Here is a 14,194-nt window from a genome sequence, read left to right on the forward strand (position 1 = left end):
AAAAAGCAGCCTGCCCAGACTGTGGAACTAGAAAGTAAAATTAAATGGACCACAGTAGTTTGGTGGCTATCTATGCCCCCCACCTGCCCTCCACTTGTAGTTGAATATAAAAAAAAACAGCCTGTACAGACTGTGGAACTAGAAATTCGAATATACAAAGAAATGGACAAAGTCAGTTTGGTATCTGTCTGCATCAGATCCACTCTCCACTAGGAGTAAAATAGAAAACTATTCAGCTGTTATATAATCTAGAATATAAATAGAAATTGAAAAAGGCAATTTGGTATCTGTCTGCATCATAATAATCAACATCCTCATTAGCGCCCTCGTCACCTCCACAAATCTCCCACTCATCCTCTTCTATTTCCAAAGTGGCATCCTCAATTTGTGTATCACCAGCTACACTCGGGCTGTTCAGGTACACATCAGCAGAACTGCTGAAAAGGCCCTTCTTTATGGGTACACTAACATAATGCTCACGATTAGACATACCACTGGTGGATGGACTCTCCACAGGGATTGGTGTCATTTCTGATTCAGAGCATACATTATCCTCTAATGCCTTACTGTAATCTTGCAGCTCGGCTTTCCCGCGTAACAGTAGTTGAGACTGCAAATTACTTGGTCTTGCTTGCTCACGAGTGACCTTACAAGAAGAAGGCTCAGTAATATTTTTAGATCTGGCAGTAATAGAGAAAGGCGAAGGCCTCATTCTTTCTTTGCCACTGCGTGTGTAGAATGGCATGTTGGCAATTTTGTTTTTTAATCGGCACTTATCTTTTCCTCAGTTACACTTCTTTTTCGCTTCAACACAGTAAAAAAAATTTTGGTGTGTGTTTTTTTTCCCAGATTTAAAAAGACTATGTACTTTTACATCACCTTTCCCAGATGACGTACTGGGAACACTACCATCAGGACTGGTGACAGAACCTAGTTGCTGATTCTGCTCATATGTGGACTGCTTTGAATCCATTTTAATGAGCCCAAAGCACTTGTAGTGCCAAAAATTGTCTTATATAGATACTGCTGACAAATATGACTTTTTTGGACAGCCAGAAAAGTTAGTGTAAAACACTGGGGAATATTGGACACCCCAATTCACTTGTAGTGCAAAATATTGTATTAGATAGATACCGCTGACAAATATGATTTTTTTTTGACAAGCAGAAAAATTTGTGTAAAACACTGGGGAATATTGGACATCCCAAAAGCACTTGGAGTGCCAAAAAAAGAAAAAAAAATCTCCTCTATCCTCCTCTATTACTGCTCTAACAATTGCAAATGGTATTAATATTAGAATTGTATAGAGTAGTATAGAAACAGTTATGTGTACAATAATTGCTCTGTCCCTGCGCTAATATAGCCTGTGACCTAACCCTGCTCTCTCCCTCTGTCAAATGGCGATGGATTGCTGTGGAGGCTGGTATTTATGCTTTTCAAATCTCACGAGAACCAAGCTCCGAAATACGAATACGTCACAATGACGTTTTGCCTCGATTTCAATTCCGAATGGGCGGGAGAGTACCGAGCCTGCTCGGCTCGGTACTCGGATAGGCTAAATTCGGATGAATTCGGATCTCGGGGAACCGAGCCCGCCCATCTCTAATCATAATGCATGTCCAATCGTTCGATATGATACACTTTTGCTTTCTAGCCTACAGAATACTCTATGAATTATTATTTAATATTACATTTCATATGTTTCTCTTGTGATGCCATTATACATCAACATGTTCTTATGCATTAAAGTGTTTACGACACATGAACAAATTCACGATTGTGTGTATAAGGCACACACTAATTCAACCAATTTTTTCATGTTAAAAGTTTATACTTAATGAATAATCTCTCTCCCATATAATTTATTTTAATCTGTGTTAATGTGAATGCTTATGTATGTTACCAGTGTTACTGAAATTGTTTAAATAATGTTAACACTAATGTAGAAAAACAGTGTTTGCATTCAAAATTACTGTGCACGAGGAATGTGTTGAGAGCAGGAAGGAGTATGATTAGAAATGAAGAAAATATAAGGGTCAGATGATAAGGAGCACGAGAGGGTGAGACAGTTGAGTGGAGGAGTACAAGAGAGAAGGGGAGTACATGTGAGAGGCAAGTAAGAGGCACATTTAGGAGAATTTAGCAATAAAGTATATGAAGTAAGAATATTGTTACATACATAGGCAAACCGAGGGGGGTTTTCTTGTGTCTGAAAAACCCCCCTCCAAGCCTGGGGCACTGTATAATTGAGGTGACTGGACTCTGCCCCCGCTTCACACGGCTCTGCTTGTGAAGGGAGAGCTGCGAGCACCTAACAGTAGTGCACGCAGCATTTCCCATGTATATTATGGGATAGGAAGAGTTGGAGAGCAGCCAAGCACTGTCTAAAATTATAGCCATATCCCATGCATGCTGATCACGCCCACTGGCAACATGGTGTGGAAACCCCCCGTTATAAATCCTGCGTTTGCCCCTGACATACTAAGAAGACGGTAATCGATAAAAAAAGAAGGATAAGCTATAGCAAAACCTCTGAACATAAGTATAAGAATCTGCCTACCGGGAATACATTAGTTTTGAGAGATATGTGTATCAAGCCACAGTCCAGTAGTAAGCTAGTAGTAGTTTCCGTTTCTCAAAAACAAAACAAAACTGGATTTAAAGATAAACAGAGACAGTTAAATTATAATAATCATTTACCTCACTCACTGTAATAAGATAATGAACACATAAATATATAGAGCCCGGAGTGTGTCCTCAGTCATTTATGAAATGTTAAATGTGTTGACTCAACTACATGCAATTTTAAGGAAGCAAAGTGAGGTTTAAATTTTTTTTTTTAAATTTCATTGGAGATAAATTTGAATAAAAGGATATCTAATGTTGCAACAATATTTAAACTAGAAAGTCTCCTCATTTACCCTAGACACAAATATCAACTTTAAATTTCAGTGTACAAATAAGCTATCAAGTATTTGTGTGCTACATGAAAAAACAGGCAGTATTTAACTTATGTGCAAAACAGAATACTAATTTGCACCCCTTGCATTGTAACATGGTTTTGTCCATGAGACTGAAATAAGAACTTTCTCAAGTTAAGATCCTTAATGAATCAGGCCCCTAGTTAATATTTTTATCTGTGACCTTTTAATTCTTTTAAAGTATACTTTTCTTGATTATTGAGACAATCAAAATGAAGACAAGGAAAGAACTGTGACTCATTAATAAGAACTTCCTACACAAAGATTATCACAGACCTCAGGATTTTTTTACTTTTTCCTTTTGCTTTTTTGTTTATTGATTTGGGACTTTAGCGCTGTTAATCTTCTCACATATTGCATATTTTGTTTATGGCTATTTAAGATTGAGAAGACTGTCATTTATCTATAGAAGTTATCACATGGCTGTGAGCAGTTGTGTTTATTTGTGTTGATGTGTCTGCTGGATTTGACATCTCATTGTCCAAGGCAGGATGCTGGGAGACACACAGTGCCTTATGTGGTCCACCTGCGTGACAACTGAGCCGCAAGTATGCGGAAGAAGACGCGGAAAAAAATACTTGGGAGACAGAAGACGAAAGCATCTGAAAAAAGAGTGATCTTCGGAATACCTCTTCAGGGTAAGATTAGCATTAGAAATGGAGACAGAAGTTGCTTTGATACTCCTTTTTTCCCGAAAGAGCAACGATGCACTAACTCTGCAAAAGGCTATTACATCACTATGTATGACTGACCGCACTGTCCCATAAATAAATTTGTTTTGTTCTATCCTCATTATATCTACCCATAATATATGTTGATAACTTGTATCCATCCTACTCGTATTAGTATTTCTTAATATCTATACCCATTTCAACATACAGCATTGGATTGACCACTCATATAGTTACTGATAACTTAGAAGCGTTTTGCGCTCCCTGTGAAACTTTTTATTGATCTATAGAAGCACTCTATTTCTGTTTTATTTTTTACTAGCGTGTTTATGGAGGCTTTTGGTATCATGCTATGGACCTGAGACCACCATGAGTAGCGGTGATGATGAAACACTAAGTGGATCAACTGTTCCTATAATGGAGAAGTGCATATGGCTTTTATGTAAGAGTTGAGCCACAGTGGCAGGAGGGGGACCTGCTAAAGTGCTGGTGGAGAGTGATGAGGGTTCACGAATAGCACTGGGGGACTTTTTCAGTGTCAAACTTTTTAACTAAAAAAAGCAAGGAAAGCCTTGCCCTGCCCTCTTTTCAAGAAAGTAGTCAAGCATGGCTATAAATAACTGTTGTGATCGTCTTTATTACAAATTAGTCTTTGATATAATATATGATCAGGATGTTCACAATAAATATTACTTAGTACCAGGGCCGGCACTACAATTAGGCAGCTTTAGGCTGCCTAAGGCACCGGCCCAGGGCAGATCGCCTGCCCGCAATAATGCGGTGCTGCCACAGATCTGCCCGGCTTCTGGCAGCGTTGTGACGTCACAATGCTGCCAGTGTAGAGGAGCAGACAGGAGTCAGACAGAGACAGAAGAAAGAAGGAAGGAGCAAGAATCAAGAAACCAGAGGCGGACAAGAAGAGAAAGGAAGAAAAATGAAGATGCTAAGGTGATTACAGAAAAGAGGAGACTACAGAAAACAGAGGGGGATGCTATTCAAAGGGTGGAGAATGAAGGCTGCAGAAATGGGGAAGAATGGATGCTATACAAAGGGGAGGGAGAATAGAGGCTAAAGAAAGTGGGGAGAACGGAGGCTGCAGAAAGGGGGGGAATGGATGCAATAAAAAGGGGGGGGGAATGGAGGCTAGAGAAAGGGGGCAATGAATGCTATAGAAAGGGGGGAATGGATGCTGTAGAAAGGGGGTGAATGGATGCTATAGAAAGGGGGGCAATGGAGGCTAGAGAAAGGGGGCAATGGATGCTATAGAAAGGGGGGAATGGATGCTATAGAAAGGGGGGAATGGATGCTGTAGAAAGGGGGGGAATGGATGCTATAGAAAGGGGGGGGAATGGATGCTATAGAAAGGGGGGGAATGGATGCTATAGAAAGGGGGGAATGGATGCTATAGAAAGGGGTGGGAGTGGATGTTATAGAAATGGGGAATGGATGCTATGGAAAGGGGGGAATGGATGCTATAGAAAGGGGAGAACGGAGGCTGCAGAAAGGGGGGAATGGATGCAATACAAAGGGGGGGAATGGAGGCTAGAACAGGGGGTAATGGATGCTATAGAAAGGGGGGAATGGATGCTATTGAAAGGGGGGAATGGATGCAATAGAAAGGGGGGAAGGGATGCTGTAGAAAGGGAGGGAATGGATGCTATAAAAAGGGTGGGAATGGATGCTATAGAAAGGGGTGGGAGTGGATGTTATAGAAATGGAGAATGGATGCTAGAGAAAGGGGGGAATGGATGCTATAGAAAGGGAGGAATGGATGCTATAGAAAGGGGGGAATGGATGCTATAAAAGAGGGGGAATGGATGCTATGGAAAGGGGCGGGGGGTGGAGGCTATAGAAAGGGGGGGAATGGATGCTATAGAAAGGGAGGGAGTGGAGGCTATAGAAAGGGGGGAATGGATGCTATAGAAAGGGAGGGAGTGGATGCTACAGAAAGGGGGGAATGGATGCTATAGAAAGGGGGGGAATGAATGCTACAGAAAGGGTGGGAATGGATGCTATAGAAAGGGGGGGGGTGGATGCTATAGAAAGGGGGGGATGGATGCTATAGAAAGGGGGGGATGGATGCTATAGAAAGGGGGGAATGAATGCTACAGAAAGGGGGGAATGAATGCTACAGAAAGGGGGGATGGAAGCTATAGAAAGGTGGGAATGGATGCTATAGAAAGGGTGGGAGAATTGATGCTATAGAGGGGGGGAGAATGGATGCCATAGAGAGGGGGGGAGAATGGATGCCATAGAAAGGGGTGGAATGGATGCTATAGAAAGTGGGGGAATGGATGCTATAGAAAGGGGGGAGAATGGTTGCTATAGAAAGGGGGGGTGGAGGCTATAGAAAGGAGGGGAATGGATGCTATAGAAAGGAGGAGAATGGATGCTATAGAAAGGGGGGGTGGAGGCTATAGAAATGGGGGAGAATGGATGCTATAGAAAGGAGGGGGGTGGAGGCTATAGAAAGGGGGGGAATGGATGCTATAGAAAGGGAGGGAGTGGATGCTACAGAAAGGGGGGAATGGATACTATAGAAAGGGGGGGAATGAATGCTACAGAAAGGGTGGGAATGGATGCTATAGAAAGGGGGGGATGGATGCTATAGAAAGGGGGGAATGGATGCTATAGAAAGGGGGGAATGGATGCTATAGAAAGGGGGGAATGGATGCTGTAGAAAGGGGGGGAATGGATGCTGTAGAAAGGGGGGGAATGGATGCTATAGAAAGGGGGGAATGGATGCTATAGAAAGGGGGGGAATGGATGTTATAGAAATGGGGAATGGATGCTATGGAAAGGGGGGAATGGATTCTATAGAAAGGGGGGATGGATGCTATAGAAAGGGGAGAATGGATGCTATAGAAAGGGGAGAATGGATGCTATAGAAAGGGGGAGGGAGAATGGATGCTATAGAAAACTTAGAGACTACGGGGTCTATGTACTATAATATTGCGGTGACAAATTGCAACGATGCATAATGAAGCACCGCTGTTATTCACCAAGCCGGGGCTACTCTAGGATAGTTGAGGAACCATTTATGTTTTTTATTTGCCCTCTATTTGGCTCTCCTTTGTTGCTTTCTCTTAGTATAATTAATTTTACATCTACAGAATACATTAGTAAATGCAAATTATAGAGCGGTCTAGATTTTCTATATCATTTACATTACCTTTCTTTATTTATTTGCATGTGTTTAATATTTAATATTTAATATTACATCTACAGAATACATTAATAGACAGCAACAGAGGAGAGCCAAGTAGTGGGCAAATACTAAAAATAAAAAAATGGTTGCTCAACCATTAAGCATTAAGATGTTTATTAAATGTTTGTAGACAAGAGGGTTTGTGGAAAAAAATCTGGTATGTGAGAGGAAAGGAGTTTGGCAAAGGAACATGTTTGGGAAAAGTTGGTGACAAGGAGGGCATTTTAAAGAAAAGCTGGTGGGCAAAAAACTGGCTAGGGCGCTTAGGACAGCGGTGTATGTGATAGGTAAGCTGGTGGGCAGGGGGGCATGTGAGTGAAGCTGGTGTTATGTGGGTTGTGACAAAAGCTGATGGGCAAGGGGTGGCATATGTGAGAATAGCTACTGGGCAGATGGGCATGTGTGAGGAAATTTGTGGGGCAGCTGGGGACATGTCAGTGTGTAACAGGTGAGTGATGTAGTTTTTTTTGTTTTTTTCGGAAATCTGACACTTGGAGTGTCCCCGCTAGATATCCTGCGCTTGCTCCTGGGTAGCAGTGAAGTCTGGACAGCATTCTGCGTCAGACATCAATTTATCTGGACATCAGTGCATCTGGACATCCGGGTATCTGGACATCCGTGCATCTGGACTGCAGCCTTACCTGCCAGCCAGGAGGAGGTAAGAGTTATTAATTTTATTTTAGAAATGTCAAGTATGTTGGGGGCTGGGAAGTGAGATTTTTGGGGCGGAAAGTATGTTTTTTGCCTAGGGCACCAAGCAACCTTGCACTAGCTCTGCTTAGTACTTATTGCACACTATATCCAAGAAAGCATACTTTCCTTTATATGTATACATTACCTCTGCTGTTCCTGGGATTGCAAGTCGAGATGATTTTGCTGTTGTGTCACTAGTGAAATTTACATGAGTATATACTTTTCCTTTTGGGTCTTGTAATGTAATACTTGGCACTGCAGATTGCCAGGTGACTACAAAGAAAGTGTCATTCCCCACTGTATTATCAATGACAACAGTGCCATTCAAACACTCCTTTGTTTTAAGAGTTGCTGCTGTGCTCTCCAGCTAGAATTAAAACATATGAACATGTTAGTATAAAGTAAAATATATAGACAGTTATATATATATATATATATATATACACGCACATATATATATACAAACACACACACACACACAGAATATTCATTCTATTCCTGATAAATAAATATATTAATACGACTTTCTAAGTTCCTGGCATACTTGTTAATGTTGTTTGGTGTCACCCTGAACATTTTCTTTACCAAGTGACCCATTTGCAAAACCCTGGGTAGCATGGTGCGCCGTGGTAAGGTGTGTAAAGCAGAGCATTTTTTCTGAAATGGAATACACTATGGTGCATAGTAGATTAAAAAATCCACTTTTCATGCAGGTTATGACAAAAATATATATTTTATTGTGACAAATTATTTATTGTGCCATAAATATAAACATTCGGGGCATCGTGTAGAGTTAGTCATTTTACATCAAAAACACAATAGTAAAACTCTTTTAAATAAAATCCTGCAATTACAGGGGTATGATGAGCTGCAAATATCTTTGGTAGGTACGAATCAAACTAAGAAAATTCATACTTGCCTTCTTTGTGGGATCTCCCTCTGGGATATACCTGGAGGGGTATGTTTGGTAGGGGGTGGGGCATAGTGAATAGCAACATTTTGGCCCTGCCCTGGAGTGGAGCCAAAATAGCGCGATTCGCCATGAATCGCATCATTGAGGCCCATTGGGGACAAGATACAGAAGACTTGCTTGCTCTCCCAGGAGTCAGGCATACATACCCGGAATTCGGGAGACTCCCAGACATTCAAGGAGAGTAGACAAGCATGAGTAAAATAGGTTTGCAGGAGACAGATTTTTTTAAGGCATATCATAAATTTAAAGTGTATGATATGCTTTAAGCACATCATGTGGTATAGAGATACCAGGAATCATAACCAACTTGGTGATTATGATTGGGGTGTTAATGTGTGCAGAACTAAAAGTGCCAGCATGCTCTGGCATCCAGGCCCACTAAGACCTGTAGTGCACCTGTACAAAATACACTGAAAGTATCAATGTCTCAGATTGTTACAGAGTTGAGAGTACAGGAATGTGGATGTCTACTCTGAGAGACATCCTGAGGTGAGCGTGTATGTATGAGCTATCCACCCGTGAGTACCGAGAGGGGCAGAGTGTAAAACAGGGAAGAAATATCCTGTCATGATAAAATACATGGGCAAAAAGAGATATCCCACTTGTGCTAAATCTAAAATAGCGAGAGACAATGTGCCAATTTCAAGACAAGAGAGTGTCAGCTCTGGGGTCACTGTGTGATATAATGTCACTGTGATTTATGCAACCAAGTACCTTGCAGGAGGAAATATTTAATAAAAGTTATTCTTTATTTCATTATAATGTTAGTCTGGTGCTCATTATTTTTTTCTGTTGTAATTGTACTTCGCTGCCCTGCCTGTGTCAGCTCCTTACTTAAGTTTCACTTATTACTACGCTTGCATGTATAGGGGATCTGTAAAGTTAAATACCTACTCTACCCTGGGAGAAGAGGGTGAGCTAGACTTGGGTCACCAGTGTCGGGATCACCAGAAGTAGGTGTCCGACTATATGCATTACACCACCCCACAGATGGGCAGGTGGGTACTTAGCAAATTAACACTTTAGTGTGCATGATATTTTGCACCCATGAACCCCCACTGCATTTATATACTACTTAATAATTACAAAAAAAAGTACAACCTTAGCACTGAAGAAACAGTGACAGCACTAAAGTAATATCCTTGTTTATCCAGCTCTAAGATGTGTATTTGTTTTATTTGTGATCTTAACTCACCTTGTGATTAAATTTGCTGGCCAGCTATATGTATGATATGGTCCCACCCTGTGCATCACCCTAAGGGACCAAGTTTTTTGCCAGGTCAGTTATATACTAAATATAATATTATGCTAAAAGCCTTGATTAGCTATACTGGGTTCTGAAATTAAATATCTGTTAAACTTATACAATGGATCATTAATGTGATTATGATATACACTTTTATATAGCAATTAATCACCTGTAATGCCTGTTTAGAGATATCGCCATTATCAGATGAAATTCCATTGAATGCATCAATCAAACCATTCGTATCTATATTATCCGTGGCTAAAAATTGTTGTCCTCCTAAAAAATAAGTCCGTTATTTTATATTTGAAACTGCATTATTTTATTTCAGCAAGTCCAGTATTATTTTTGGACAAATTGTACCATCTTCTAATTTACTTTAAGTGGTGACTGCTGTAGCTGTATCAGAATTTTTTTGCAGGTATCCCTTGCCATTTTTTCTTGAACAGCAATATGATGACTGAAGTATCTATACAGACCTGCAAACAAACACAATCCTTGACTGCAGGAGGAAGCACATTGTGACACAAATAACTTGTGCTTCCTTGTGCAGTTACTGTAATAGCAGCTTGGACACTGAAAGTGTGAATAGAGGTATCAGTGAGGTAGACGAAGTAGCATCTCTCTTTTGTACCTAATCCACTTATGTTATCAGACACTCACCTCTGCACTAAAAAGCACAAGCAATTTGTGAAACAAGCCACTCCTTCCTACAATCAATGATGAAGAGGATGGTGACACTCAGAGGAACTGAAGGAGGGGGGTCAGAGGTAGCTTGGGGACCAGTAGGAAAGGTGAGAATTTCATCTTTGACATCTATAGAAATGGTCATCTGACATACGATTTTCACTTCGAGAACTACACCAGGCCCCAGCAGCACGATGCTTTATAACTTTAGAAGGCAAACATGTTATTGGAGGGAACTGTATACATTTTATTACCTATAACAAAGTTGAAAAAAGGCTAGTTCATAACAATAGCCACAACATCTTTAAAAGTGAAGTAAATAAAAGTATAAGAACACATCTGTGGATTAAATAAAGTACTAAAATTACTGGGGGGATATAATATACAAATGTTCTTAAAATGCAAAACTATTTTTGTTCTGGTTACAGTTCAGTTTTTTGGGGGGTTTTTTTAATCCAATTTTATTGTGGAAAGGGTAAAATGATAGGGAAGTTGGGAAGGGGAAAAGAAAAATGGTCAGAATTGGGGGCAGGGGGAGGGTACATATGGGTAGGAGAATAGTTATTATATACTACTGGTGCACACGTAACCCCCGGACCCTGCAATCACCTGTTTATAAGGGCGGGGTTCCATGAGTTGAGTGGGAGAACAAAGAGAGGTTGTCCAATGCCGCCTCGGGTGCTAGAAACTACACCTGCTAGCATGTCAGTGGAGTGAGAGACTCAGAATCTGCCTAATGTGGAGAGCTTAACACCAAATAGGAGAGAGAAGAAGAAATTCTGGTGTGCGGCCATAGAGGAGGTAGGCACGGCAATCACTGGAACTGTAGTCATACATTGAGGAGCCAATGCGAGACAGAATGCAAGACAACCACAGATTCTGAGAGTGAATACAGTGGGGACAAGTCCTGCAGATCAAGACAAAAATGACACCCACATCATAGGGAGCCTGTAGAAGATGAGAAGTGATAGACATCCCTTAGACTAAACGGCAAGTCTCACAGAGAGAGTTGCATATTTGATAGGAAGAGTTGACAACCTTGCAGAAAAAGCTGCCAATCTCTGAGAAAAAGCTTTCAGGTTGCTATATAAAGCTGCCAGACGAAGAAGGAACTGCCAATTCTAGAGGGAAGTCTGTCATTACCATGGATCTAGTACAAGCTAACAAGCAGGAAACTATGTCTGATTTGGGAGTCCAGGGAGAGTCCATGAACAGCCCAGAGGAACAGAGAGAGTTCAGATATAGCTCAAAGAAATTGTTAGAGCCCATAATTGTTTTAGATGTAGAGCATCCTGTTGTCTTTCCGTTGTTACAGGTTACTGCTGCTGCTGTTGCTAATACTACTACTATTCCATTACTGTCTACAGAGGAGAGTCACTGGGAAACATTTAATCCATGCTTAAAATTCCCTCTAGGTTTCCAGAACCAGTCAGTGTTTGCAGCAAGCATGAGTAATCTGCTATATACTGAACAGAAAGGCCAAATTGTCTATACTGCACCCTATTTGAGATGGAGGATTGACTGGATACAGAGCCAGAAGTATTAGGCAAGAATGTAGAATATTATTTACCTTCCTGAAGAATGTACAGTATCTTAGATATGCTACCGTCCCGTGCATTGGTTAACTTGGACTTGTAGAAATATATACATGTTTTCCAAACTCTGTAGTATGCTATGGAAAAAAAAATCTTTCTTTTGTATAGTAGTACTTCAGTCACTTTGTCAGAGATATCTTTACTCTTCAACATCAAGCGCTCAATCTCCACATAATCAAAGAGAGATTCTCTGAGTTTGGGTGAAAATCAGGCCCCTGATGTAGAAGTCTGGCCGAGGTGGTTAAAGCCATGGTTGTTCTAAGAGCATCTCCAAGCTAATTCAAATCACGTTCTGCAAGGCCATAATGGAAAAAATTATATTTCTTCCATTGCTTCCCACTTTATTTCTTTTTCTATATGTGCAGGAATGCATACTCAAGTTTGAACTTCCAAGGCTTTGTTTGGGTATATATTCCATCTGCTTTTGTGTCCTTGTGACGGGGGTAGAACCTTATTTCTTTGGCATTTTGACTTGTCGTCATCAAATCTATCTGTGGGATCCCAAACTTCTCTATTACTATTTTAAATATTGCTCATTCTCCGGGATGGATTTGATACCTATTAAGATGTTAAGAAACATGATGATTACCGCTGCACTGGAGCAGTTGCCTAGCGACAGTGGCCAGCGCTTTCTCCCTCTCAGGCGACAATAAGCACAATTAAATATGCAGACTGTGAGCACAAGTTGATTTGCAGGCTGCAATAATAAGCACCAGTCAATATAAAGGCAGTGATAACTAGCAAAAGATTGTATGCAGGATAATAAGCACAATTGAACATGCAAGCTGTGGTCATAAGCAATGATAATATCTAGAAGCTGTTTGTGGCATCTGCCATCTTTTTTTATTTTTTGTAACCAAGTATGTTCCGGATTGGACTTTACAAATATGGGGCCCTTCTGGTTGAAGACTGCTAGCAGCAAGTGGGCCTTTCTGGCCAAGAAGAACTGAAGACTTCAAGCAACAAGGGAGGCATTTTGCCCAAGAAGAACAGAAGACATTTCAAGCAGGGACTTTGGATTTACAAATTATTTTAGGACATTTCAAGCCTGACTTTTGGATACAAATTATTTTGGGACATTTCAAGCCGGACTATGGATACAAATTTATTGGGAATTGGTATTCACACATTTTAGGATTAAAAGCTGCTGACGAAAGAAGAAAACATCACTGGTGAGTATATTGGGGATCTATTATTTTTAATAAAAGTATGTGGTATAAATGAGGGTGTTTAGTGTCCTTATTGGGGTTTTATTATTTTTTATTAAATCTATGTTGTTGTTAAGAGGTTGTTGTGGTTTATTTAACATTTTCTATTGTGGAACTACAGGTCCCAGCCAGCCGTGGGTGTCAGGGCATGTTGGCACTTGTGGTTCTCCAAGCGCCAACATGCCCTGGCTGCCATGGGTATGCTGGTGCTTGTAGCTATACAAGTATCAGCATGCCCATACTGTTTATGGCAGCCCGGGCTGGCTGGGACTTGTAGTTCCACAAAACAAAATTGCGTCTGTTTTTTTAACACAATAATTGCCATTATTATCCTACACCCATGTCCAGGGGTATAGGAAGAGCCCTAGTGCTTTCAGCACTGGGCTGGTTGTCTCTAGAGGGAAGGCACTTGTTTTTTTTGGCGGACGCCACTTGCTTGGGAATCCAGCCCAGATTGCCTAGTGCTGGTTAAGTGAAAATCGGGGGGACCCCACCCAAAATTTTTCCCCGATTTGTACGTAACCAGCAGTAGGCTGGCAGCACTAGACTTAATAGTGGCCGGGCGGGGGGACCCCACACTTTTTTTAAAAAAAAACCTTTATCTACTTTTAAACCTTTAACAGCTGCCTGGACCTCCGGCTGTAGAGGCAGGGCCAGTGTAACAGTGATGTGTTTACTAAACACGCAGGAAACTGTCACTCGCTGGGGTATCGGGCAGCTCACCCGACCCCCGGCAAACTTACCTGGCTCCAGCGGTCTGCTCCGTCCCGGGCGCCGCCATCTTGGATTCAACTTATTAAACCTATGACGGCTTCCCTATTGGCCAGGCTATCCTGGCGCCAAATACAAAGGGCACTTCCTCCAAACACTCAGTGCCTGTTCCTCAGTTGCCTTTGGGTACCTAAGAAGTGGCTACTCTGTATCCTGTTCAT

General features: G+C 41.2%; 1 protein-coding gene across 1 annotated transcript in view; it reads right to left on the reverse strand.

The window, feature by feature from the left end:
- LOC142099216 (calcium-activated chloride channel regulator 1-like) overlaps positions 1-14,194 on the reverse strand; it is a 71,828-nt gene that overhangs the window by 21,057 nt on the left and 36,577 nt on the right. Inside the window, exons 9-10 of the mRNA XM_075182436.1 lie at positions 9,945-10,051; positions 7,699-7,920 (exon numbers count right to left, since the gene is read on the reverse strand). Of these exons, the coding sequence (XP_075038537.1) occupies positions 7,699-7,920; positions 9,945-10,051 (329 nt within the window). The remainder of the gene's footprint in view (positions 1-7,698; positions 7,921-9,944; positions 10,052-14,194) is intronic.

This window comes from Mixophyes fleayi, chromosome 8 (genome assembly GCF_038048845.1).
Source record: "Mixophyes fleayi isolate aMixFle1 chromosome 8, aMixFle1.hap1, whole genome shotgun sequence".
NCBI classification, from domain to species: domain Eukaryota; kingdom Metazoa; phylum Chordata; class Amphibia; order Anura; family Limnodynastidae; genus Mixophyes; species Mixophyes fleayi.